Source organism: Rhipicephalus sanguineus, chromosome 7, assembly GCF_013339695.2.
Source record: "Rhipicephalus sanguineus isolate Rsan-2018 chromosome 7, BIME_Rsan_1.4, whole genome shotgun sequence".
Taxonomy (NCBI): domain Eukaryota; kingdom Metazoa; phylum Arthropoda; class Arachnida; order Ixodida; family Ixodidae; genus Rhipicephalus; species Rhipicephalus sanguineus.
The window spans coordinates 127,729,163-127,756,896 of NC_051182.1; the positions used below are offsets into that span (position 1 = coordinate 127,729,163).

Below are 27,734 nucleotides of genomic sequence, written 5' to 3' on the forward strand. Positions count from 1 at the left end.
TCGAGGAGAACGCGCCGATGCCTTCCGAAGAGCCTTTGAGCTGAGAGGGAAGGAAGGGAGGTGGTGGGAGGGTGACGCATAGCACACTATAGGAAGGGGTGGGAAAGGGAAGTGAATGTGAGGAGGAGGGAAAGCAGGAGGTCAACGCCACCAGCTGCGCTGCTTCCTCAGTCTTCGCACAAATAGCGCGTAGTTGCACCAATCTTTCTGACACAAGAAAAAATGTATCATTATATCAATACTATTCCGCTTCTTTGTTTGAGTTAAGGTGATTCGACATACACATATACACATACACATTGAGCACTATGTCGTGCGAACGCCCCACTTGTTCGCACGATATACATCAAACAACGTGGGAGGTAGTACGCGGTCAGACGAAACTCTTGCACTGGTACTGGGATCGCATGTTGCTTTGAGGAGGGCACGAGAAGGCGTTGCTGAAGTCCTCCTTGTGTATGAGTGGCTCGTTGCACAGCGCCGGGCCGTCTTGTGCCCCGCACTGCACGTAGCACTGCATCACGTAGAAGAGCTGGTGTCCCGACAGAGACACGTTGCGCAGCCGCTGCTCGTTGAAGGACGGTTCCAGCCTGAGCACTGCGAGCGCGACGTCCATTGCGGCGCCAGACGCCATGTTGGTGCCCACTCTTTGGTGCCATTCGGGGCCGTCCTGTCCGGGTTGCTGAAAGTAGTGCGAATGATAACGGGCTTTGTGACTTTGCGTGTGCCATGAACTTGTCTTTTCGTCCACGTTAATTTCTACACATTTATGTCTTAATTGCTACAAATAAGATTCCCTATACTTTGCTTGGCTTCATTTTCTGTTGATTCTCATGAAGGTTGTGTCTAACATTCTCATTCTTTCGTTCCGCCTCGCCAAGAACGTTATTGCCATTAATCCTTTTTATTGCGATAGCAATTACATGGACAGTCTCGGCTGGTTTTTGCCGTCGCCGTAATCATGCTCCGTATATATATATATATATATATATATATATATATATATATATATATATATATATATATATATATATATATATATATATATATATATATAAAAGCCACAAAAAATAATTCAGAAACACTTTCCGACGCGCGAAATCGAACGGCGCGGCGTTAGAAGGCTAGGCCACGAAGAGTACCGTCTTTCAGCATGCTAACGGCGAGCTATTTATATACAGCATTTACTTCAGCGTGTTTTATTACTCACCAGCGAGATGGCGCGAAAAGCGCACGGGGCGCACTTTAAAGGTCGTCGCCCCGCTCCTACGAACGCCGATGCCCTTCGCCCTACAGGGCGGGGTCGCCTTCGTGCGCTTATCTCTAGGAAAGAAGGGGCGAGGGCGGGGGTTGGAGCGGGGGGTTGTATGTCTTGTGCTTTCCCCGCGATGTCCGCGCTGAAGTCACAGAGCGTACGAAGGTCACTTCGCTCGCTGCAGCGGCCGCGTTTGCGAAAGGAGCGCGCTGTTCAAACAGAAATAAGTAACAACTGCGACATTTAGTTCGCGCTCGTCCTGTGTGTACCTGTTCGTACGTTTTGTGCGTCCTGCTTTATGTTTCAGCAGTGCGCTCCAAGTATCGAGCTGTGACGGATGATAGTTCGCACTCGTCCTGTTTGCGTTCTTTTCGTTCGTCCTTTAGGCTCGAGCGACGCGCTGGCAATTTCGAGCTGCTTTCCGTTCTTCGCGTTACATTCCAATTTGTTGCCATCGCCTTCATTGCTTCGCCGTTGCGGCGCAACTGTGACTTTTTATCTTTCTCTCTCTCTCTCTCTCTCTGTACTCGTGCTCTCGCCCATCAGTGTTACTGCATGCCTCGCCGGACTAATCGGCGCACGTGTTCTCAGAGCGAGGAAGAAGAGGACGAAGATAGCGCGTGCGGCTTATGATGCTGATAATTTCTTTACTACGACACGCGACAATAACAGGTCTGCTGTAAAAAAAAAGCAGCCCTTAATTTCTCCTTCTTTCTTTCATAAACTTAGCGTCGTCATTAGATGTTTTTAGCTTGTCCGGTATAGCGGTATATGCAAAGGGGTTTACAGAATACCTGGTTGCCGGACGACGGTATCGACATCTTGTGATGCTTCGTGCAACCAAATTAAAAGACACCGTTTGTTTGTTTTCGTCCAGTGTCCTCGAGGGAAAAAAAAAGTTTTAAAAGGCAACTGAATCGGTATTAGGCCGCTACTGAGTGTTTACAATTCATTACGTTTCTGCAGTAACAATAGAATGTTTTAGTCTGTCAGGTATTTCGCTGTACGCAAATCATGTTGCGTATAACACAATAGCGGGCGTTAACTGCGCATGCGCGCGCCTTACCGGAAGACGCCCGACACATCAAAAACACCCGAAAATATGGCCGCACCGACGAAAGCGGTCGCCTCTTACAGCGAATTAACCTATCACGTGGACGTCGTGCATTCTGTAGCTCGATAGCTCCGAACTGACGCTTGTATATGATTTAGGCACATGCTCTTGAGATTCGACAGTAAACTATACATGTCGATTCGGCGCCGTTTCCAAGAGCCATGCTCAAATATTCCGCGCTCTAGGATGGGTGCTTTCGGAATCTCGGAAGACATAGATCACGCGTTCGTTATTTTTTTAATCCTCCATAGCTGGCGCTACTTGCAGTCGGTGGTTTGTTTATAACTTATTTTAAAGGTGACGCAAGGCGAATAAAGCGAGAAAAAAGTTTATTAGCGAAACAAACATGCCTTGGCACAATCCTGAATATTCCAGTTTGCGGCAGTGATGGCAAGCTTATTGTCTTTGACATCGTACACACGCGAACGCGGCGACTAACAGCTACGCGGCCGTTGCTGGCGTATTATGGGCGTACGTATGGTAACGCTCGATTGCGAGCGTTGCTACGCTATCAATCGGGAGGGGGGCACTGCGGTGAGACTCCCCCCCCCCTGTACCCCCCACCCCCCCAATGAAGAATTCTGCACACGCCTATGTGCGTGGCTATAAAGAACTCGCTCAACTTACCTCTTTGTTCATTGCCGCGTAGAAGCATTTTCGGAAGAGATCCAGAGCATTGGTGCTATGGCCCTCGTATCGAAGATCCACGTAGCTGATAATGGTGGCCTTAGCCACTTCGACGCCGAACGTGCCTAGGCGCACCGGCATAGGTGCGGTTAGGTGGTACAGGGGCGACGTCAATATGGAAGGCTTGAGAGAGTAGTCCGCCCGGTCGGGAGTGGTCAGGAATGCGTACAGTTCGTCCGCCAACATCCACGCATCAATCAGCGCGCCGATCGCGTCCGCGTTGGTCCGGCGGGTGGCGATGATCGCGTCTCGCATGTTCCTCACGAAACTGACCTCCATGTCCGGAAAATGTGAGAACCTGTGACCAGCGAACGTAGCGCCGAAAACTTCAGAAACGTTGTGCGCAATGCAGAAATACATTATTTATTTGGCGTGCTGTTCCACTGTAGCGGCTACGAGCCGACAGAATCGGAAGTTTCTAGGAAAGACCGTACGGTACTCGGACTCTTTGAACGCTAAAGCCTTAGGTGCCGCACCAAAGGCGAAAATTGACCGTCGGGCTCGGCGTCAACACAAGTGAAAAAAAAAAAAAATACGACGTGATGCATCACCACACCACGTCATCATGACATCACAGATCGCCAAGATCTGTGACGTTACTTAAACATCACATAGCGGGACTTCACATAACGTCATCGTGTGACATCGTTGCTTGGACAAAGGTGAACCGATCTCGGAGGCAATGCAAAACAGGGCGAGGTGCAGAAAGCTTGCGATGCATCCGATCTTGGAGGCCGTCACGTGAGGACGTTATCGCATCGGATCACGCGTGATGACACCGTCATGTGACGATCATCGCATGGACAAAGGTGGGCCGATCCCAGAGGCATGTGCGAAACCATGCAGGTCAGGTGCAGAAAGCATCCAGTGGCACCGATTTTGGAGGCAGTGCGAAACCACGTTAGGCCCAGAAAGATTCCCGTGCGGTAGGGAGCAGGGGGGATAGTACATCAACTTAGAAGGAAAAGAAGACGGTAGCTTTCGCGTTCGAGTCGTGTTAGGCGTATGCATAAGGCACCCTGTGAGTTCTTTTTTTGCTAACCTCGCTTCGATGTCGTGTGAGCTAGCGATGTCCAGGATCTTGAAGACTACGTCGAGTTCGAACCAAGGGTATGTGGCCCTGTCGAGGCTCTGGTACACGGTGCGACGCACGGCCCTGGTGATGCGCGCAGCGTCGGCGCGAACCGGTTCGGTGTAGACGCTCTCCACGAAGGGGACGAACAGGGCCACTCCCATGGTCGCTAAGGTGAAGCCTAAGCAATTTCTCCGGTGTAGCACCGCGACATCCTCGCCGTTGCCGTTGTAGTTTGCGATCAGCTGTCGGTTGGCGAACCACGAGGTGAACTGGACGCACAGCCAGCCGATGACGAGCTCCACGACGGTCTCCTTCTGAGCGATCAGCTCCAGCACCACCTGGAAGTACTCCCGCTGGGTCGTCGAGATGGTGACCTGGGCGTGAAGGGCGCGCGTGGGCCGGATTTTAGGATCTTTAGCAACGTGTTGGTTTTTGGAGAACTCGTATAATGTAATAATAATAAAAAAATAGGGCAGCTTCGCACTGGTGGTGCCAAGCCTGGGCAATAGAGGAGCTAGTGGCCTTCCACTCGATTCCGTTCTCCTCACCCTCACTTCACTCTCCCACCTCTGCTATTGGCCGCTAGATCGAGCAGAGTCGGCACCTAGCAGCGAGCGGACGAAACCCTGTGGTGTGGATGGCTCGTTGCGTCTGCTAGCCACACCGTGTTCGCATGTGTGCGTACGTCATGCACGTCCTCAGATTACAGCTTATTCCGTTGTGCTTGAGCAGTATCAAGTGCGTGTGCGTATGCCTACACGACATACATAAGCATTTCGCCTTACGAGACTTGCATGCACTCTAATAAGTGAGTACATGCTCGTGTCCGAATGGCGCTAGGTCTAACCATCGTACCGTCCATTCGCCATAATCATTTCAATGTGGGTACCTTTCTCGCTCAAGCGCATCACATAGTGCATTTGGCGGCGTCCTAAACGAAAAAGAAGTACTAAATGTCGAGGTGTAAATGCAGAACTTTAGCGACATCGTTTCGTGATGTGTTGGCGATTTGGAAATCCCTGTGATACCGCAAAGCATGAACTAGCGTCTGCAGAACATGGTTAGCGGTAAAAAAAGACCTGAAGCCACGCATTTCTACAGCAGTACGCGTATTCACGCAAACAGAAAAGCGGAGTGCACAAAGTTCTACTTCATCTAATTACGCAGAAATACAGGCTCCCTTTCTTTGTAGCCGCTACAGCAAGAAGTAAATACTTCATTGGCTCAGTCGCGCCACACTGTTCATATTGGGGTATAGGCAAAACAAAACTTGAACACGTGCAAATAAAGCAAGAAAAAACATCGAGCACAATGCAGAACACGAATGTGACCGAAGGCCAATACGCCATTGATTGGCAGATAGCACTTCTCTGACAATTAATAGGTACGTTAGGCCGGTTTCATGCATTCATGTGGCAATAGAGGGCGTATACATCACTATTACGCTGTAGTCAACAGGCTTTAATCGCCTACAATAGACTCAAACCGCCTACGGCGAAGCGCCGCAGCGTACATTTGTATACGCGCCGCCGACCGCCTATCCACACAAACGCGGCGACAGTGCTGCCACCTCTAGCCCGATCTCGCGGCGAATACTGGGGTATAAACGGCTTTGCTATGTTTTACCCTCTCCCCTCCCCGCTTCCCTCCTTCTCACCCTCTTTTTTTGTCTGCTCTCCCACCCCCTTGCTATGCTATGCTATACAAAGCTATGCTATTGCAGTAAAACTGACAGTTGTGTACTTAGTCAGGCACATAGCATAGCTTACTCTGATGGCAGAGTAGCAGAGTACGCTATGCTGTGCTTTATTCTGCCCCTCCTCCTTCCCTCCTCCTCACATCACTCCTCACCTTCACTTCTCTTTCCTACCCCCTTGCTGTACTACACAATGCTATGCTGTGCTTTCTTTTTCTTTCTGTTCCTTTCTATCTTCTTCTGCCATAGCTAGGCGTAGTTTTCTGTACGATCCACGCGGAGAAACAAAAAAATTTGCAGTGGCTTAGCTCGGCTATGCCAGGATATACGTAGCGTTAGCAAAGGTTCAGCTGATTATTCTTAGCTTTCCAGATTGTCTAGGATTATTAGCCTTCTTCTGTTCATTCTTCGTACGCTGAACCGCTAATTGCCAGGCAACTACTTCGGGATATCATATATAAGCTTCTCGGCCGCTTCTGCGCCGTCGAGCAGCATTTGCGCTCTCCTTCTCCATGGCGTTACCCACCTGCAAACGCCAGTCAGAGGCACTATCAAGCGGCCCCAGCGCAGTGTCAGATGGCGACTGTACAGCGAAGGCGAATAGCTGCGCGCGCGCCGGCGCCACTGTGGCTACGCCGTCACTCCTCTCGAGTGCGGCGCAGACCAGCAGCGGCGAGCCGCGCGCGGCGGTGGCGGAGTCTGCGCGCGCGCCGGCGCCAGCCTGTCTGCCGCGGCTACGACGCCACTCCTCCCGAACGCGCAGACCAGCAGCGGCGAGCCGCGCGTGGCGGTGTCGCAGAGCGCGTGAGATGCCAGCTCCGGTGACCCAGCTGTGTGACATCACTGATCCTCGCTCATGCGCAGCACGGCTCATGACGCTCCACGCGAAATCGGCTCCGGCTAGGCAAGTGTAGCTAACGCTACAAAACCTTAATGGCTCCGCTGTGAAAAAAAAAAGTTCAGCCAACTCCACTCCGTGAAATCCGTCGAATGAGCTGCCGTGTTAAATTCTTGACAGATAACAAATGGCTCAGCGCCTGCTTCCATTTGCTTTGTCCTCGACTTTCTCATTGGACTGGGTCTCTAGTGCCCTCGGAATTAGTGTTCGCGAACTCAGAATGACCGAGCTCGTAGTGCAGTGTCGCATTTCCCGCTACATTCTATGCTGTTATAGCGTTACCGCAAAGCGTTACGAAACTATACTGATAACTGGGCTCCCTCAACGACTTTGCTTACGTGCCGAGCGCCTTGAGCACTACATCGGCGAATTTCAGTAGTGTACATTCCTAAAAAGGTAGTAACTAACTGCAGCATTTACTACCCACTTCACACTTTTACTACCTTTCGCTAACTTTTTCTCCTTTAGATGTAGTAAATACTGCCGTCCCTGCCTAGCATGTCAGGGTTAGTAGTGGTTACTACATGCGTACGTGACGAGTTAGTGAACGTTACTGTACCTCTATAGGCTGCGGGATGTTATGCTGTAATCCTGACAGTTTTATGAAAAATTTAGTCAGACTAATTTTTTAAATTATGTTGAAATAAAATTTTCAGCTACTTGATGGCACACGTATATATGCAAATAGCGAGGTACAAGAATCCGGGTCCAAAACATCAAATGTAAGTCCGAGTTCATGGCTAGCTCACCTGTACAACGTGTGCTACCCCAAAGTAGGGCTGTATTCGTAGCGCCGCCGACATCGACGGGATTGTACGTTGAAGGAGAGGTCAGGCGAGACCTCGAGCGACGCGGCAGCAAGGCTGGCGCGAGGGGCGCAGAAATAAAAGAAAAAGTCCGTTGTGTTTAGTCTCCGGCGCTCGAAGGACGTGTCGAGTCGCTGCCTTATTTGTGCTCCACATATATATCCTTTAGGTTGGGATTAGACTGTGTGTCGTGTAGAAGCCTTGACATTCTGTGCTTGCCTATATGTGTGTGTTCGTGCGTTCGTATACATTGGGTGTCATTGTCATGTGTATTTACCAGTAATCACATGAAGAGAAAATAACACACGATTTCATTTCATTTGAGCTTGTCAGGCTAATAATGTTACTAGCTCTGTAATACTACTTCCTTGTAGGTAGTGACGAAGTAGTAAGTTCATTTTGAAAATTTCGTTGAAGCGCACCGAAAAACAGACTAGAAGAAGCAGACAGGACCTGTCTGCTTCTTTCAAAATTTCAAGATGAACGTAAACCAACTGGCCCAACTTGCCATCTTGCTGTAAGTAGTAAGTGTCACGCTAGTAAAGTTACTAACTTGGCAGTTACTAACTTTTCTTACTACGCAGATAGTAAATGTTGTGACAAGTGGCTACTACCTTAAAGTTAGTTAGTACCACTACTTCTTTTAAAAGAGCAGCATACTCCCTATTGTAAAGATGTCGCCGTACCATTTCGTTTCCAGAGAGGCCGTAGTGCCTCGCGATGGTGGTCGTCCATCGTTCCCACGTTCCTGACGTGTCGGAGTCGCTCCTTTCCAACACGTATGCTTGGGGCGGCGCGAAATACACATTCAGAAGTGGTTCCAAGACCTCGGCCTCGAAGTACAACATCTCTTCGAAGGTGACGCCGTCTGCTACGCCGCCGCCGTAGTGCGTGTACAGCGTCTCGAAGAACTCTCGATGGGCCGGCGACCCCGGCTCGAGGTTTAGCGCGTGGAGCTTGAATTGGTCAAGGCCCGGAGTAGGCTTCGCGACAATCTGCAATATTAAAGCAAAAGCGGATGCCTCAGCAAGTTGGCACGACGTACCTGAAATAAAACAGCGCGAAGGACAGAACACTAATGAAAGAGGGCACAGACAACAGCGCTGACTTACAAACAAGTCTGCGCTGTGTTATATGTCTCTATTGTAACGCGATAGCGTCAATGGGTCCATTTCGCAAAAATTCCTGTGTCGGCGTCGGTGTTGTCGGCTGTGAGACAAAAATCAGCTCTGTTGGTTGCGAGCAAAAAACAGGCCTACCCCATTACAAAGCGCTCAGACATACTTAATCATAATAATCAGAAAAAACATCAACAAAGTGGGCAGGTGCGTAGGTTCGCGTGTCGCCTTACGGACGCCTAGTGGGTACATTCCTTATTCGCAAAAAGAATTATGGCGTAGTGACTACTTCGCAACTGTGCTTGCAGTAGGCATTCTCGGATAGTTTGAAACGGCCAGTGTTAACCGCACAGACGTTCCTTTCCTTGCGGGACGGCTGAGGTGTCCAGCGAGAAGCGAAGCGAGGCTGCCGATTGGGAAGGGTATATGTGAACACGGGCCGATTACACTATCGCGTTCTACTTTTGAGGCGAAGCTCAAACGCTTTCGAACATTTACTGGTCCTATGTCTTTTGCGCTGTTTTTATTTCAAGTTAGACCGAAGGCTCCATTACTTCATCTCTCACAAGGTCATTCATGGCGTCGCAATGACCTGGAGCCGCGGGAGCGCAACGTAAGGCGCGTCCTACCGTGAACAAGAGCCGCATGAACAAGAGCCGCATGAATGAACAAATGAACAAGAGCCGCATGAATCGAGGCGCGAACCAGAGAGATAGGAGAACACTCTTGTCTCTCGGTCAGCCCGGGCCGTGGCCCGGGCGCCTGCAGTCGCAGTTGCTGCTCTTTCGTCCCTGCTTCTGTCTCGCTCCAAGTCAGGTCACGTGATCCGTTGCGGAGAGGCATCGCAACTGCGCGCGCTGGAAGCCTGGCTACTGCGGTACCACGTGACTATGTGAAGGTTTAACGACTGCTTCTGGTTGAAGGTTTAAAGACTACAGGTCTCGCCATGAATGGCGCGTCGGCTGGACCGTCTGTGCGTGAGCTTCAGCGCAGGTCACAGGCTGAATCTAATCATACAGTAGATGCAGCTAGACGGTAGGCTGCGAAATCTCAAGCAAAGTCAAAGTTGTCTACTGAAACACCTGAGCAAAGGTAGGCGATATTAGCACGTTATATAGAAGCTTACCAAGCGCGGGAGCGTGCAAAGATTGAAGCTACTGCAGCCGGCGCAGCCATCGCCTAGTGTTCTTGAGGAAAAGGGATTAAAAAGGCAACTCATTCGGCATTACGCCGCTCCAAGTTATTCCAGGTTTTCGGAATAATTCTGTGCTTGCCAGGTTCATCTCGCCTCCTCTAGATGGCACCACCTATCCGGCCTGTCACGTTTGACGCTACGGTAAGCCGGTATAACGCTACCGTAAAGAAGTTTGTGGTCAAACCAAAGCACCCTGTTAACAGCACTGGCTGCTGAGACTCGTTTTACTTAACTGACAAGCTGACAGAAGCAGCGTCCAAAAGTGGAGAGGGTATTTTTTGGGGGGGGCGAATATGCGGATGAATAAATATATCCCGGAGAGGAGGAATGAGTCAATGTTTCCGATTGGTTCGTTTCTGCGCCATAATCATACGTTGGTCGGTTAAATGCGACAATGAGGGTGACTTGACGGAGAAGGTATTTTAGCATGCCTTGTAATCTTGGAACAGTTTTCGCTATACTTCTTTTTGCCTTACTTCATCTCACCTTCGCCTTCATATCCTTACTTCCAGATGTACCGTTGATGTGTGAAATGTTCGAACTTCGTACACATGTGGCTGCGTGCGGTGCTGCCTGGCTTCTATATTTACTTGCACTGGTTCGTAAAGTAAGCCATTCGTTGAAGGTTATCGCTGTGTAAGTGTCGTGCGGCTGTGTCTTGTTCCCTTTGTGCGCTATAGGTGCCAATATGGAGTACCAGCATGCCCAAGTTCACATTCCTTCACGTTGGTCGGTTAAGGACCGGGTCTGTTTGCAACGAGTTGTTCGCTACCAATCCACGAGCGAAGAAGAGTTGTGCCGAAAAGTTCATTTTGGTTCATATATTCCTCCCTTTTATTCTTAACATTTCGTTCTCTTAGCCCAACCTCGGTTCTGAGCGTCGTCTGAAACACGCACGCACGCACGCACGCACGCACACACACACACACACACACACACACACACACACACGCACGCACACACGCACACACGCGCACACACGCACACGCACACACACACACACACACACACACACACGCACACACACACACACACACAGTGTTATTATTATTATTATTGATTCTCAATAATAATAACATATGGAGTCTTAAGTACCAAACAACGATACGATTATGAGGCACGCCGTAGTAGAGGTCTCTGGAAATTTGGACCGTCTGGTATCAACGTGCACTCACATCGCACTGTGCTATGTCAGTGCACGGGTTGATGTTCATGTTCCTGCCTCTAATGCTTTCCTTTGTTTTGCTTGCCCCCCTACAATAATGCCTATCGGGTGCTATACGTATCTGAATAAGTAAATAAATAAGCGCATAGGCCTCTAGCATTTCATCTACAACGTAATCCGACCGCCGATGTCGGGATCGAACACGCAACTTTGGGGTGAGAGCCGTGCTCCGGTTTTGTTACTTACGACAACGCGACCATCGTGCCACTCCATTTACATACATGTCGGCAGTGTTTCAACCTATGACGTGTAAACATTGTTTCGATAAAGGCATATGGGCTCATTAGCAGAACTCACGGGCGGGCACTGCTGTTGCATCAGACACATACCTATACCAACCTAAGACCTGCGACCCTGGAGGAGTGGCTGTCGAACTCCTCCCCAGATGTCGCGAAGGAACTGCTTGAACATTTCAAACTCCTAGGCCTGTCTGATGGCTAGGCCTTGCTTCCTTTAGTGGACCCGGACTATGGTTCGTTTATTTTACAACGAGAGCTATTAGGAGATCACAACAACAGCCGATCTTCGTGCCGCAGTCGTCCGGCGCCGCTGCCACCGTCGGTGTCCGTAACCGGTATCGCGCGAAATAAGTAATGAAATGAGAAAAATCTAGCAGTTGTTCCGTGTACCAATACAACCGATGAGCGAAGCTCCTTATAAATGGGACGCAGACGCATATGCGCCTGCTCTCGCTCCTGTCTTTCATGAAGGCAGTAAGGGAGGGGGAGGGGGGGCGGAGGTAGAGCGTCTGCTGCGCTCGGTGTCGGCAACGACTGAGCGAGTTAGTGTGTGGCGCGCGCAGCGCAGGGAGAGGCAGACAGGTGAAGGGATGGGTTCGAACGGTGATGCGGCTGGGAGCTTGGACGGCGGCGACGGAACGTCGTGCGCGGCGTTTGTCGCGTGCAGCGTTTCATTGTATTTTTGCGCCTGCGCCAGGTGGGGAGAGCGTTGACGAAGGCTTCCACATACCTCGAACGAATATTCGCCGACTTTTTCAGCTTGGAACTCGAGAAAACACGGCCAGCCCCACTTGCTGCTCAGGTCAAGCATGGTACTCAACACGTCCACCGAGGCGGTGTCACGATTCGATGGGTGTTGAGGCCAATGCAGGTTGGCATCACGCATGTGTCCGCGGATACGAGGCACGTAGTCCGTCTCTTGTATCAACACGTCATCGCAGGTCTTGAAAAGACGCGCCGCCCTCTGCGCCACACTCTGGCCTTCGGCCGGGATCTCCTCGTTCCTGCCAAAACGTGTGTACAGTCGAATCTCTTGTTATAGCAAAGCTATCATGCGGACCGTCATCTAGTTCGTTATATCCGATATTCGTTTTAACAGGGGAGATGAAAATGCGCTCCAAGAAATCAGCAACCTAAGAAAAAATGTTAGCTCCGCCCACATCCATCACTGTCCCTCCCACAGAGAATTTGCATAGGTGCTCCGTCCAATAGCCCTCTCTCGCTTTAGTGAGGTCAAGCACTTCCCGAGCGTTTCAGATAGCTGACTTTCCCATACACGCCCACTTTCCTGTCGCGGGTTTTGGGTCCGAAACTTCAACGCTTTAGTTCATGTCTTCGGGCATTGTGAGATCGCTGCCCATCCAACGGTATTTTTTAGGTAGCAACGACGGACCTTTCAACTTTTAGAACGCAGCTCTTAAGTGACCGTTCCTGCGTTGAGCGGCGTCGACGTCGGTGGCTTAACCGATAGGCATGAAAAATTAACCGATAGACGTCAAGAAGTGAAATGAGAGAAAAATAGCCAGGATGGAATGGGATTTGCACCCGGGCCCTCTGCGTGACAGTCGAGTATTGTGGCACAGAACCACGCTGGTACTTAAAGTCATATGCAAAAAGACTCTATACAGACCTCATGTCGGGCCAGGAATCGCGTTAACCTATGTAATATAGAGTAGCAGACGACTAAAATAACGACAAGTCGTCACACAATGCTAATTGCGCAACGAGTTCGTGGTTTAATGCTTCCCACGCACTGCAAGGTGCTCAGCCATAATTCTTGATCGTCATCAGCCATACGCAGCATCAACAAAGCGCACATAACACCTTACAGATGTGTAGCGAGTACCTCGCTTATCCTCAGAAAGACGTATATTGGCGTAGCGGGTGCTTTCCTACTCCATCAAAATTATGATTTATGGCGTAAGTGGATGCCTTGCATATGCAAGATGACCACTCGTCGTTAACAGTAGCAGAATATTTTCCAAGAGAACGCAGGCGTGCGAGGGGGGGGGGGCAGAAAGTTAGGTGGGCCGATGAGATTAACAAGTTCGCTGGTATAACATGTCCGCAGCAAGCACAGGATCGGTTTGACTGGCGAAACATAGCAGAGGCCTTCGACCTGCAGCGGGCGCAGTCATGCTGACGGTGATGAGGATGGTGCAGGCTTGACTAAGTGAGAACCGAAGTTTTAACCGATGGCGGATACATAGAGGCAAAGTCACAGGTGCCGGTGTTCATCAGTGTGGACATGACGCTGAACGATGTTCTCGCTAGAGAGCAGTCGCTGTCCTTACGAAGAAAATTCCTCTTCTCGAAAAGTGGCCTCCAGTGCCGTTCCTCGTTCGCTATTGCATTGTACTGACTGACCGACCTACGAACTCAACGAACGCGAAACAAAAATTTCAGCCAGTGTCAAGCATTGAAGCCTTCCGACAGTGATGCTGCGAGCGCGCGAGTGTATGTGATTGGCAGCGAGACAACGATGTGTGGTAAATCCGCCGCTAGATTTCATATACGCGCACTTACACATTTCGATCATCGTCGTCATCATCATCATCATTTAATGTGATAATGACTTCGATTTATTTATTTCCTTATTCGCTGCCCTCCCCAAAGTCTAGTCACATTTCCTGCGTGACGCCTACTACGGTTGTTGTTGTTGTTGTTGCTGCTGCTGCTGCTGCTGCTGCTGCTGCTGCTGCTGCTGCTGCTGCTGCTGCTGCTGCTGCTGCTGCTGCTGCTGCTGCTGCTGCTGCTGCTGCTACTGCTACTGCTACTGCTACTACTACGTTGACGACAATGGCACAGAGTAGACTAAGACGGCTTCGCTGTAATAGGATAAGGTTCTATACCTGGCGGTATCGATGACCGTAGTGAGGAAGCGGTCGTTGATACTACGGCGCACTGACGTCTCGTTTCTCGGCGCTCGGCCGCACACGAAGCGGTAGAAGTCTTCACAGGGATCCACCGACCAGTCCATGGTTTTGCCGAGCAGCTGCGCGCGAACAAAATTGAGTTCGTAAGCGACGCGTCTGGATGAAATGCTTTGGCTACTGATCCGATTCGCAGGAACACGTGGTGATGTATACGTGGACTGAAGAGCACGTGAACAAAGCCCTTGGAAAGATAATACGTGGAAATGCATTGACTCCTAACGAGATCATATATGGAAGTTGAAAGAACTGCTAAACAAGAGTGACACCTCTGCTAAAACGCCTTAGCCAGAGCCCAATCAGACAAATCACGGTAACCACGAGAGAAGCCAGTGATTACAGACGGAAACCATCGCTGTTTCGGTCGACCACGCCAACCGTCAGTTGACTCGGTCGCGAAGCTTTGGACTTAGATCTGTCCTGAAAAAAACTCTATTAATGTATACTTGTCGGAGTCTGAGGACCCCAAAGTGCGATATGATCATGAGAGACGGCGTAGTGGAGCGCCCCGGAGATTTTGACCGTCTGGTGTCCTTTAACTGCATCTAAATCTAAGTACGCTGGCCTCTAGTATGTCTCCTTCATAGAAATGCGGCCGCCGTGATAGGGACATAATAACTACTCAACTTCAGCACTACTATAAGCCTTATGACGGCTCACGATGATACTCACTTCTATTCACAGATACTTCAACGCACTAGCGTTCATACGCCATCTCAATATTTATTCATCAGAGGCGTGTCTTGTCCTCCCCCCTCCCCCCGCAAAGTTTATCAAAGGAAGTTTTTTTATAAAAATATCTCGCACGAGTCATATCTTTCTAAAAATGCCCGTTCTGGATTGGAATCACTGCTAACTCATATCTGAAGGCACGAGATCAAAATGCGTATCGAAGAGGACCGATTAAGCGAGATATTGGCGTTTAAGTGCGTTGACATCCTGGTCGAAAAAGCTAATTATAAGCTAACAGACTCATGAGTCGACTCACTCACACTCACTCAGACTCAGATCGAGCCGTGAGTCCGAGTGAGTAATAATTAGGTGAGTCTGAGTCCGAGTGAGCCCTAAGGACAAACCATATTCCATGATTGAGTTTGAGTGAGCTCCACATTTTTTGCCGAACTATGCAGCTGGAATTCGATCCCGCGGCTTTCGGGTCGGCACTCGAGAAACATGACCACAAGACCACCACGGCGGGTAAGAACAAACTGCGAGTGCAGTGTACTAGAGCAGGGGAACAAGAGCTTGATTTGGGCGAGTTGGTTCATGCTGAATATCGTGGGTACAGCGCAACATCAGAAGGAAAAGAAAACGACACACAGGAAAGAGCGCTGACTTTCAACTAGACTTTATTGAAGGTGCTTCGGCCGCTTTTATACATGGTGCAGGTACCGTGCGCATGCTCTATAACACGTGTCATAGTATGTATGATTACGCTAACTAAGAAAAGAATATTCTATATCGGATAGGTGAAGAGAAGGTGTACTAATGCACTGATCCGAGGCCTTCCTGATAAAAAACGCTTCTATAATTTCTCTTTCATGCTTCGTTTTTGCTTTTTTCAGAAACCTTGTCTTATGGAATACAGGACTGCACTTGCATTCCTTGCAATGTATGGCCATATGGCTACCATACCCATTCTTGACGTTGTACGCATGCTGCCTAGCTCGATCATTAAAACATTGCCCTGTTTGACCTATATATAATTTTCCACAGGTTAACGGTATCTCATAGACAACATTTGATTGGCATTCTGTGAAGCTGTGCTCATGACGTATATTACATGGTCGATCATTCTTCTTGCAATTCAGGACACACACTTTTGAAAGCTTGCACGGGGCGGAAAACAACAAATTGATATCATATCTGGTTGCTATTTTCTTTAAGCTGTGAGACACCTTATGTACATATGGTATGACATGCAATGGTCTTTGGTCCTTTTGTTTTCCCTTTGGTCCCGTGTTCTGGCGCTTTACTTTCTGTAGGAGGCTTTCGCAAACGGGTACGACGACGCTGTTGGGGTAGCCAGCAGCTTTTAGTTTATCAATCTGCGTAGTGAGACTAGCCTCAGCCTTGTGCTCACACGACTTATGAAGGGCGGCCTGAATACACGTGGTGGCAATGCCTCTTTTGATTACCTTTGAATAGCCACTGTCAAAAGGGAGGACATTCTTAGCGCTCCTAGGTTGATAGCACCAGCAAGTATGCCTATTGTCAGAGAATGAAATGAGAACGTCTAAATATTGTATGCACTTGTCTTTTGGCAATTCAAATGTGAAATTGAGCCCCCATGAGTGCTCTTTGAAGACATTGAGCACGGCCGTAACTTTATCATTAAAACACATTTGTCCGCTCTCTTCAACAAGCACAAGGTAGTCGTCAACATAACTATACACTCGGCGTACAGGCACACATGCAAGGCTCGCAGAAATGCGGTTGTCTATTACGGATAAGAAGATGTCACAAAGAAGTGGGGCTAGTGATGAACCTATACATATGCCGTTGCGTTGGATTAAGAATTGCCCATCGTGGTTGATGGTTGTCGAACTAAGATAAAATTCTAGGAGCGTGATAAAATTGTCAGAGTTCAAGCCTATAGCGTTCTGAAACTGCGGCTCCTGTTCTTCAAAACACTTCCGCACTGCACAAAGAAGGCCATCACGTGGAACCGAGTAATAAAGGTCCTCAATGTCTACTGAAAATCCCACGATGTTGGAATGGTACCCCATCTGTAGTTCCTGGACCAGTTCAGTGGAGCTTCTTATTAGAAACGGATCTTCAAAAGTCAGCTTTTTCAATTTGTCCTGAAGAAACTGTCCTACATGTTTCTGCCATGACGATCTCTCCGAAACTATCACTCTGAAAGAATGCTCCGGCTTGTGCGTTTTGCAAGAGAAAAAGGCCTCCAAGTAGCCTCTTTCAGACTTGCCCACTAGCTTTCTTAGTGCCTCCAAATTCATGTCCTTGGTCAGCTTCAGCGCTTTTCTTTTCTGCTGTTTGGGGTCAAATTTTATGGGCTCGAAATGTTTGTTAATAGCCGTGGCTGCTTTTGCCTGAAATAATTCTTGCGGAAGCACCACGAATCCGCCTTCTTTATCGGCCTGTATCACTTCCAAATTGTTATCTTTCATATAGGTGGCAATCTTCTTCAGCGGCAGTCGTGGGGATTTCTTGTAGTTAGATATGGCACATTCAACACTCTCCGCTATGAGATGACTTCTTGCATCATCGCTAGCTTTTTGTCCCAAGCTGTGTGCCATGGCCAGCTGCTGGTAGGGTTCCAGTCTTGGTTGAAAACTGTACTTCGGCCCTTTTTCTAACACCTTTTCAACTTCGTTTGGTAACGTTGCTCCACCCAACTTCGTTACTTTGCTCAGCGACATGTTTTTGTTTCTACTTTATGGCAAAAATAGCAGGGTACGTCTCCAAAGGAATTCGGCGGTATTACTTGCTAGGCTTTTGAAGTGACGCAGTCTTGCCTTCTCGTACGGAGGATCCTTTCCTTCAAGAACTAGGACATTAAGCCAATCGTAGTACATCCGAATTTGTCGCCACTTTTCCGATTTTATCACTTTGCAAATTTTCGGTCTCGTTCAACCTTCTTGGGGTCACGCCAAAAGGATTTGCAAAGTGATAAAATCGGAAAAGTGGCGACAAATTCGGATGTACTACGATTGGCTTAATGTCCTAGTTCTTGAAGGAAAGGATCCTCCGTACGAGAAGGCAAGACTGCGTCACTTCAAAAGCCTAGCAAGTAATACCGCCGAATTCCTTTGGAGACGTACACTGCTATTTTTGCCAAAAAGTAGAAACAAAAACATGTCGCTGAGCAAAGTAACGAAGTTGGGTGGAGCAACGTTACCAAACGAAGTTGAAAAGGTGTTAGAAAAAGGGCCGAAGTACAGTTTTCAACCAAGACTGGAACCCTACCAGCAGCTGGCCATGGCACGCAGCTTGGGACAAAAAGCTAGCGATGATGCAAGAAGTCATCTCATAGCGGAGAGTGTTGAATGTGCCATATCTAACTACAAGAAATCCCCACGACTGCCGCTGAAGAAGATTGCCACCTATATGAAAGATAACAATTTGGAAGTGATACAGGCCGATAAAGAAGGCGGATTCGTGGTGCTTCCGCAAGAATTATTTCAGGCAAAAGCAGCCACGGCTATTAACAAACATTTCGAGCCCATAAAATTTGACCCCAAACAGCAGAAAAGAAAAGCGCTGAAGCTGACCAAGGACATGAATTTGGAGGCACTAAGAAAGCTAGTGGGCAAGTCTGAAAGAGGCTACTTGGAGGCCTTTTTCTCTTGCAAAACGCACAAGCCGGAGCATTCTTTCAGAGTGATAGTTTCGGAGAGATCGTCATGGCAGAAACATGTAGGACAGTTTCTTCAGGACAAATTGAAAAAGCTGACTTTTGAAGATCCGTTTCTAATAAGAAGCTCCACTGAACTGGTCCAGGAACTACAGATGGGGTACCATTCCAACATCGTGGGATTTTCAGTAGACATTGAGGACCTTTATTACTCGGTTCCACGTGATGGCCTTCTTTGTGCAGTGCGGAAGTGTTTTGAAGAACAGGAGCCGCAGTTTCAGAACGCTATAGGCTTGAACTCTGACAATTTTATCACGCTCCTAGAATTTTATCTTAGTTCGACAACCATCAACCACGATGGGCAATTCTTAATCCAACGCAACGGCATATGTATAGGTTCATCACTAGCCCCACTTCTTTGTGACATCTTCTTATCCGTAATAGACAACCGCATTTCTGCGAGCCTTGCATGTGTGCCTGTACGCCGAGTGTATAGTTATGTTGACGACTACCTTGTGCTTGTTGAAGAGAGCGGACAAATGTGTTTTAATGATAAAGTTACGGCCGTGCTCAATGTCTTCAAAGAGCACTCATGGGGGCTCAATTTCACATTTGAATTGCCAAAAGACAAGTGCATACAATATTTAGACGTTCTCATTTCATTCTCTGACAATAGGCATACTTGCTGGTGCTATCAACCTAGGAGCGCTAAGAATGTCCTCCCTTTTGACAGTGGCTATTCAAAGGTAATCAAAAGAGGCATTGCCACCACGTGTATTCAGGCCGCCCTTCATAAGTCGTGTGAGCACAAGGCTGAGGCTAGTCTCACTACGCAGATTGATAAACTAAAAGCTGCTGGCTACCCCAACAGCGTCGTCGTACCCGTTTGCGAAAGCCTCCTACAGAAAGTAAAGCGCCAGAACACGGGACCAAAGGGAAAACAAAAGGACCAAAGACCATTGCATGTCATACCATATGTACATAAGGTGTCTCACAGCTTAAAGAAAATAGCAACCAGATATGATATCAATTTGTTGTTTTCCGCCCCGTGCAAGCTTTCAAAAGTGTGTGTCCTGAATTGCAAGAAGAATGATCGACCATGTAATATACGTCATGAGCACAGCTTCACAGAATGCCAATCAAATGTTGTCTATGAGATACCGTTAACCTGTGGAAAATTATATATAGGTCAAACAGGGCAATGTTTTAATGATCGAGCTAGGCAGCATGCGTACAACGTCAAGAATGGGTATGGTAGCCATATGGCCATACATTGCAAGGAATGCAAGTGCAGTCCTGTATTCCATAAGACAAGGTTTCTGAAAAAAGCAAAAACGAAGCATGAAAGAGAAATTATAGAAGCGTTTTTTATCAGGAAGGCCTCGGATCAGTGCATTAGTACACCTTCTCTTCACCTATCCGATATAGAATATTCTTTTCTTAGTTAGCGTAATCATACATACTATGACACGTGTTATAGAGCATGCGCACGGTACCTGCACCATGTATAAAAGCGGCCGAAGCACCTTCAATAAAGTCTAGTTGAAAGTCAGCGCTCTTTCCTGTGTGTCGTTTTCTTTTCCTTCTGATGTTGCGCTGTACCCACGATATAGAGCAGGGGAGTGCTCGGAACGGCCGCAGCACCAATGTACAGAAAGTGAAGCCCAAAGAGGGTCAATCAGTGATTCGAACCCGGGCCTTTTGAGTGGGAAATGGGCATTCTGCCCCTGCCCCACTTCGGCGGAGCCGCGCGCAACTCTTAAACGACGGCACATTGCAGACTACCGATCGCAGCGCCACAGGCGGATTGACCCTGTTGGGGTTTCGCTTTCCGAAGCTCGTTCCGAGCACTCCCCTGTTCTAGCAAAACTTCTTTGCAGACTAGTTGGTTCATACTTGTAAACTCGCCCTTACTGCGCAACCAGCAGGAAAGAAGAAGGGAGACAGGAAAGAGCGCAGTCGCGCTCTTTCCTGTCTCCCTTCTTCTTTCCTGCTGGTTGCGCAGTAAGGGCAAGGTAAGGGCGCGTCCCCTGTTCTAGTACGACGCCAGCAAGTTGGGTCACGTGAGCTGCGATTAAAGCGCGATGTGGTGAGCAGGCGACACACACTATAAAAGTTGAAAAACGAAACACGACGAGCTCTGTTTTACTGAAACAGAATATTATTCCGAGCTAGCCTTTAAACAGATTTACGGCGCGAAGTAAAGACAATTGCCTTCATTCTTATTAAATTATGTCTCTTCACTGGCGCTCCCTAGGAAATGACGGTGTTCACACCGGTCAAGCTAAGCGCGCTTCACATGTCTGCCGTGATACGCCTACCTCTAGCTCTCGTGTTTTGCTTTTCCGTGTGTTATCTGCGTTTCGGTGGCCCGAATTTCTCGCCCGCCGAGCGCACCGTTTCGGCGGCGTGTTATGACGTGAGTGAACCGATTGACTGAAAAGTGAAGCGGAGTGACGAACACCGAACAAGCGTCGGCTTGGGCGCTTTTCATGCGACCGTTGTAACATATAAGTGATCAGTGCATCCGTCCCCGAACAGTGAAACAGTTTCCCCTGTAAACGAAGTAACGACGCTCTGTGCCAGAATGCAAGGACAATCCTGTAAGTAATTGATCGATCGATTGTTTAACTGCATTGTCACAGTGATCTAGTGTTAAGCAAAAGTGCGCAACCCTAGACCAGTTATTGTTCGACAAGGTTCACGCGGTTGCATCTTTACTGCGACGCCGGAAAATGACTGAGTATAGCGTGCTTAGGGTTGTTCGAAACACGGCTTTCTTATGTCTGAAAAATTGTAAAGGGCATTGAATCGGCCGGAACGCACGTTTGCCCTAAAAAATGAATCGTTCTGCCGGGATGTAATAAAAAAATAAAAAGGGGATATACGTGCTTCAGGTGAAAGGTGACATCTGAAGTTCGCGCAAGAAAATATGCCAACATACGCTGCTTACACCTCGTTTCTATAGAAGTGGTGTCTTTGCTGTAACCTGAATGCCGGTGTTACGTCACACACACTGAGCTACAGCGTAGACGCCAGTGTAATCAACGTGCCTCGTCACGTGAGCTGTGTTCGTTAGATTCCACCGCTTGTGTTTGCGTCTTTCTGTGTTAGTTAATGTCTTTTGTGCACAGCTTCATCAATATCGTGGCTCCCCAACTTGTCCATCGAGTATATAGTGCCTGGTATGCCCCCGAGACGCATACTGTTGAAATTACAAAACCTTTGATCGACTTTGTGCCAGCCCCGGTGGTCTAGTGGTTAAGGTGCACGACTGCTGACCCGCCGGTCGCGGGCTGGAATCCCGCCGCATTTTCGATGGAGGCGAAGGTGCTGGAGGCCCCTCTACTTAGATTTAGGTGCACGTTAAAGAACACCAGATGATCAAAATTTCCGGAGCCCTCCACTATAGTGGTTTTGGGTCGTTAAACACCAACAATTAATATTATTCATCGACTTCCTAAGACATGGCTCAAATCGCGTCACAAGCAGCTACTGGCCGATTGCTTCGCATGAGATCGATTTGCACAACGCGTAGGGTCTGCATCAATTCTTAATACAGGTAGCCGGTGAATCGCGTCGCACATATCGAGTGCAGGTTGAAATCGTTAATGCCTAGCCTATAGCAGACTACTGTAGAAGTGCATATCGTTTGAATATGTCACATTAATCCCAAGTCAGGCTCAATCCCAAGGCCGCCGCAGCGTTGTCGTGGTTCCTGTGCTCGGCTGCTGAGCCGAAAGAAGCCGGTTCGATCCGAGCCGCGTCGACCTCGTTTCATTGTAGGTCACACAGAGCGCAATATCATCTGCACTTATATGCGAGTAACGCTGCCGATTTCTCCTTGTCCAAGTTCGTTGTTTTAAATGCTCCTCCTGAAGGCTTGCTGATGATTTGCACGCAATGCCACGACAATACGGATAAGGGGGCCAACAAGAACTCACAGGGTCCCTTATGATTCGCCTGAGACGACTCGAAGGCGAAAGCCATCTTCTTAGTCGAAGTATTGGTCCTCCTCCGCCTCCCTCCGAAAGCCTTCTGCGCCTCACCTGGTTTTGGACTTCCTCCGTGGTCCGCCTACCTTTGACCAAGCGACCATTTCATGCGAGTACGTCTTCATATGACGTCACGTTACGTGACGTCATCTGACGTCATTAATTTGGCGATGTGCGCCGTCATGACGACGTGATGTGGTGCTACGCGTAATGATATTTTGCATCACTGCTGTTGATGCCGACACCGCGGGACGACGGCCGACGCCGATGGTCAATTTTCGCATTTGACGAGGCATCTACTAAGGCTTTCGACTTAGAAAGAAATATAGGCGAAATGCTAAATGCCCGAATGTTTAGCTTTAGGTGTGGGTTAACGAAACACCAGGTGGCCAAAATTTCCGAAACCCTCCACTACGGCGTCTCTCCTAATCATATAATACTTTTCGGACGTGAACCCAAACAATTATTATTATTATTATTATTATTATTATTATTATTATTATTATTATTATTATTATTATTATTATTATTATTATTATTATTATTATTATTATTATTATTATTGCTGTTATTATTCTATATTATGCCTTTCAAATCAGCCATGTGGCCGACAGGTGGCGTACCGTGGTGTATTCCATGCAGGCCTCGTCGCAGATGGGCTTTTCGAGCTCTCCGTACCAGGCCAGGAAAAGCGCCAGCCCGCAGGCGCCCAGAATCAGAGCCGCTGCTAAGGCCACGTACGCTGTACGGCGCCAGGGGAAGCTCTGGATCCAGCCGTGCAGTTCCTGGCCCATCGGAACCGCGGCGGCCACGCGCTGGCCTAGAAGCCGGGGTCTGAGTCGGTTGCCGAGGGGCGCCTGCGGGTTCGGTGGCTCGGCCGCTTGTGCAGCGTTCGCAGTGCCCGAAGCCTTGCTTCTGTCGGCGTGGAAGTCCAGGGGCTGGTGCAGCTTGACCCTCTGCGTCGGCGGAAATGAACGCGACGAGACAATTAAGGGAAGAAACGAACGGTTGTCGCACTCGTCATCATCCCCATCACCATCATGGTCGCCACGTCATCATTACTGGGGAGCTATTCTCGAACTGCCCATTTAGTGGACAGTCCATTTCAGCCGCCGTTGATTGGCCGTAGCTAGGCGAGCAGCGCACCCCCTGTTTCCGGTTCTTCATCCGCAACATCGTTTTGAACGTTGAGTTTCCAATAATAATTACGAGAGGGAACTACCCGTCACGGTGGTCAAGTGGTTAGAGTGCTCGACCGCTAACCCAAAGGTCGCGGGATCGAATCCCGGCCGCGGTTCCCGCATGTTCGATGGAGGTGGAAATGCACGAGGCACACTGTACTTACGATTTAGGTGCGCGGCAAGAACTCCAGGAGGTCGAAATACCCGGAGCCCTCCACTACGGCCTCCCTTACAATCATATCGGGGTTTTGAGACGTGAAAGCCCAACAATCATTATTATATGTTGTTGGGACGATGGTTGTTAACAAAGTCCTAGCCCCGTCTTCAGGAACATTCTTCACGTTTGGCGGCAGGAATTGGTTTTAGTTTGGGACATGCTTGAATTAGTACAGATTGTTTCTGAACAGAGAGACGCGTTCCAACTATCTTTGGACATGCTTGAATTAGTACAGACAGGTTCTCAAAAGATTGACACGTTCCATCTAGCTTTGGGATTTCCTGTGATTCGATTCTCGTCTTCTGTATTTGCATATAATTAGTCATCATGCAAGCTAGGGAACGTGCACGCTTTGCTTTCGATCGCCCTACGTGTTTACCCGTGCATGTGGCCGATGACAACATCACGTAATGCTTCGTTGCATTATGTGACCTGCCAAACTCCTTTTGATGTCGATGTGATATGTCGAACGATATTGCGACTTCCGGATCGTCTAAGCTGAATTTGACGGCTGCAGCGCCGCTGGTGTCGCCCTTGTGTGACGCTTTCTTAGAACACAACCACTTTGTTCACATCACACACCACTGCGTGGACCGTCCAGGCAAAGCGGTCTCACGAGGGCTCACAAAACATTCGCAGCGTGGTCTTGGGAGACATCGAGTTGTTCCTGAAGTGGATTTGGGAAGCCAACTAGCAACCTCACACGAGGCCCGGCAAGCCGCGGCAGCCAGTGGGAACTTACCGGGGGGCACCACCTAATATCGAGCCACGCAGACTTTTTTTCTAAAAGTAAACTCTCTTCTTCTTCTGGAGACATTAGTCTTTAGGTCGCGTGATCAAGCTCATGGTTGAAAAAACAAGAGACCTACGGTGTGGTTTCCTACTGTATTTGGTGCTTCTAGTAATTCTATGTGCTGTGTAGTTCGTACTAGTGTTAAGCCTGTTTCACATGCAGCGATTTTGCTCCAAGAGCGGAGCGGCTGCCGTCGCGGAAGCCCAAAAACAGGTTTTAAGGGCGACCAAAGGACGCTGCGATCTTGTTCGCTCCATTTGGAAAAATTCGCTCGCGGCAGCGCGTCTAGAGCGTCTGCCCAAGGTCAACCAATGGGGGAGCAGTGACGTGGGGGGCACGTGACTGTAGGGATGGAGACGAGAGCAGCCGCGCGCGCCGGGAGGAACTCGCTCCGACTCGGTTTCCTAGCAGACGACATTTGCTGTAACGAGCTGGCAGTGTAGAAAACGCCGTTCTTTTCCTTTTGTTGTTCTTTACTGCGCTTCCATCAAAGCAGACAAATCGTTTGCACGTGCCATTTTGTTCTTTTGTATTTTTATCTAATCGTGACACCAACATAGGTCCGGACAGGGGGAACCTACGACACTCCGCACTTGTTCGCAGCAGATGTTTCAGTTTTTTTTTTTACTACTCTGGTGCAGCACGTTCAAATGGTTTACTGATTTCTTTTTGTTTTTTTTTTTTACTGGTCACGTACCCCGAAGACGACAAATGCCGCCGCCTCTTTACTGCAGAATGTCAATAGGCAAAAAAAAAAAAGAAAAGAGACGAGCTCCTTCACAAACCCACAATGTCGTCGACTGGGCCGCTTGCATCCGGTTGCCGGCCCATACTGCGCACCAACGCCTTGCGGCATTCAAGAGCAAAAGCCACCGAAAGCCCTGTGAAAGCTTAAAACCCGAAAAACAAATTCTTTCTTTTACTTTTCCATGGCCAAGTGTATGGGCGTGCAACATGACTTGCGTGGTAAAAAAAGAAAGCTGGAACAGAAATAAACGTGACTACTGAAGTTGTTTAATTGCACTCTGATACACTGCACATTTTCATCATTCAAGGTTTAGGCGCGTGAAAATCGATCACCGAAGTAGAAGGCTCGTGAAACTTGCAACCCAAGCGCACCAAAACAAGCAAGCCCGGAGAAAGGAAACCCGCGGATAACGGGCGCTTCCCACAACCATCACTGCGCATCGCAGAGGCGCGCGCCGCGCAAAAGCGGTGCATGTGAAACGAAGCCGCGTCCGAGCGTCCTGCTGCCGCTTGATCGCTGCGGGCCCCGCCGCTCGGTCGCTCGCATGTGAAACAGGCTTTACGCGCTCTAGAAGATGCAAGAGAGTTTGCAAGAGAGTTGCTAAATTCGGCCATATTTAGTCAGCACTCGGGATACCAGCGTGGAGCGAAAGTGGCTAACAGAAGAACGGATCGCAAGGCCCGAACTCACCCCTGGTTTTTCCTTCTTCTTCGTGGTGAGGATTTTGCGCAGGTTTGGCAGGTAGTGCATGACTGGAAATTGTACGGGCGCAGACAAACGGAGCTCGTCCAATACGCGACCATACGCGATCGAGAATCTTCTTCTTCTGGCAAGTTCACGTTTTCTCGCGCCCCAAGACGCCTCGTGCGGGATTTCTTCGTCCTAATCTTGGCAGAATAGACTGTTGGGTGAGTTGGTAATTCATGATGATTAAGAACAGCGTGATGATTGTCCCACGTTTTAGGGGCGAAGCTCCTTATAGCATCACCTGGTCGGTCGTCGCTCCATCCGGCGTTCCCCCGCCGTCGCGTCTGACGTATCATTCAATAGATTAATGCATAGATGCAATAGATGAATGCGCAGTCATGCATGTATTACGGAATCAAGGTGTAGGCGATCCTGATGTGAAAATACTGGAACAAATCTATAGTTGCTCCACAACTACCGTAAAGCTGGATAAAGAAAGCAGTAAAATTTCAATAAAGAAAGGTGTAGGAAGGGAGATACGGTTTCTGCGATGCTATTCACTGCGTGTTTACAGGAGGTTTTCAGAACCAACTGGCGATAAAAACGAATGGAGAGTGTCCTTGTAACATGCAATTCGCTGATGACATTGTCTTGCTTAGTAACCCAGAGGTGGAATTGCAAGGCATGGTCACTGAATCAGAGAGGCAAAGCAGAAGTGTGGGTATACAAATTAATGTGGAGAAAACTAAAGTAAGGTTCAACAGTCTCGTAAGAGAACGATGGTTTGCGATAGGTAGTGAGGCACTGGAAGTGGTAAAGGAGTATGTCTACTTTGGGCAGGTGGGTGACAGCAGACCCGAACAATGAAACTAAATGAACTAGGAAAACGAGAAGTGGGTGGAGCGCATTTGGCAGGTATTCTCGGATCGTGAATGACAGTTTACCCGTATCCCTCGAGATACAAGTATGTAACACATACGGAGCAGAAATTTGGGGGCTCGCCGAAAGGGTTCAACTTAAACTTAGGACGATGCGGCGAACCATGGAAAGGAAGATGATAGGTGCAACGTTAAGAGACAAGAGGAGAGCAGAGTTGGTCAGGGGGGAAACGCTTGCTAAGGAAATCCTAGTCTGAATCAAGGAGAAATCGCCATTGGGTGGGCATGTAGCAAGACGGCAAGATCATCTAGATTCCAGCGCGAAGGGGAGGCAGGAAATTAGGTGGATGGGTGAGATTTTGAAGTTTGTGGGGATGACGTGGCTGCAGCTACCAGAGGACCAGTTTAATCGTAGAAGCGTGGGTGAGCCCTTCGCCTTGCAGTAGGCGTAGCCAGGCTGACGACAACGCTGATGCTCAGGGGCGTAGCCAAGGGGGGGGGTGGGGGGTTCAACCCCCCCCCCCCGAAAATTTTCAATTTTGCTTACGTATATATACACGCACACATACAAACGCACGCACGAACAAACATAAAGTATGGTTGAAACCCCCCCCCCCCCCCCCCCGAAAAAAATTTCTGGCTACGCCCCTGCTGATGCTCCACACAAAGATAATTA

General features: G+C 48.8%; 1 protein-coding gene across 1 annotated transcript; it reads right to left on the reverse strand.

Annotated features, from left to right (window-relative positions):
• Positions 1-373: 373 nt before the first annotated feature.
• Positions 374-26,243, reverse strand: LOC119399001 (neprilysin-1-like). The gene is made up of 8 exons (XM_049417496.1): positions 26,184-26,243; positions 23,178-23,570; positions 14,161-14,303; positions 12,039-12,312; positions 8,218-8,526; positions 4,099-4,505; positions 2,997-3,354; positions 374-682 (listed from the first exon to the last, which is right to left on the reverse strand). The coding sequence occupies exons 1-8, from the start codon at positions 26,241-26,243 to the stop codon at positions 374-376; spliced, it is 2,253 nt and encodes a 750-aa protein (XP_049273453.1).
• Between the last annotated feature and the right edge of the window lie 1,491 nt (positions 26,244-27,734).

What these genes read in the sequence shown, in the direction of transcription:
- LOC119399001 (XM_049417496.1), bottom strand. Translation starts at nt 26,243, where the DNA reads ATGCACTACCTGCCAAACCTGCGCAAAATCCTCACCACGAAGAAGAAG. An exon ending in CCTGCATGGAATACACCACG is followed by an intron (nt 14,304 to 23,177) that starts GTACGCCACCTG and finishes GTTCGCGCGCAG; the next exon opens with CTGCTCGGCAAAACCATGGA. An exon ending in TCGGCGAATATTCGTTCGAG is followed by an intron (nt 8,527 to 12,038) that starts GTATGTGGAAGC and finishes TTAATATTGCAG; the next exon opens with ATTGTCGCGAAGCCTACTCC.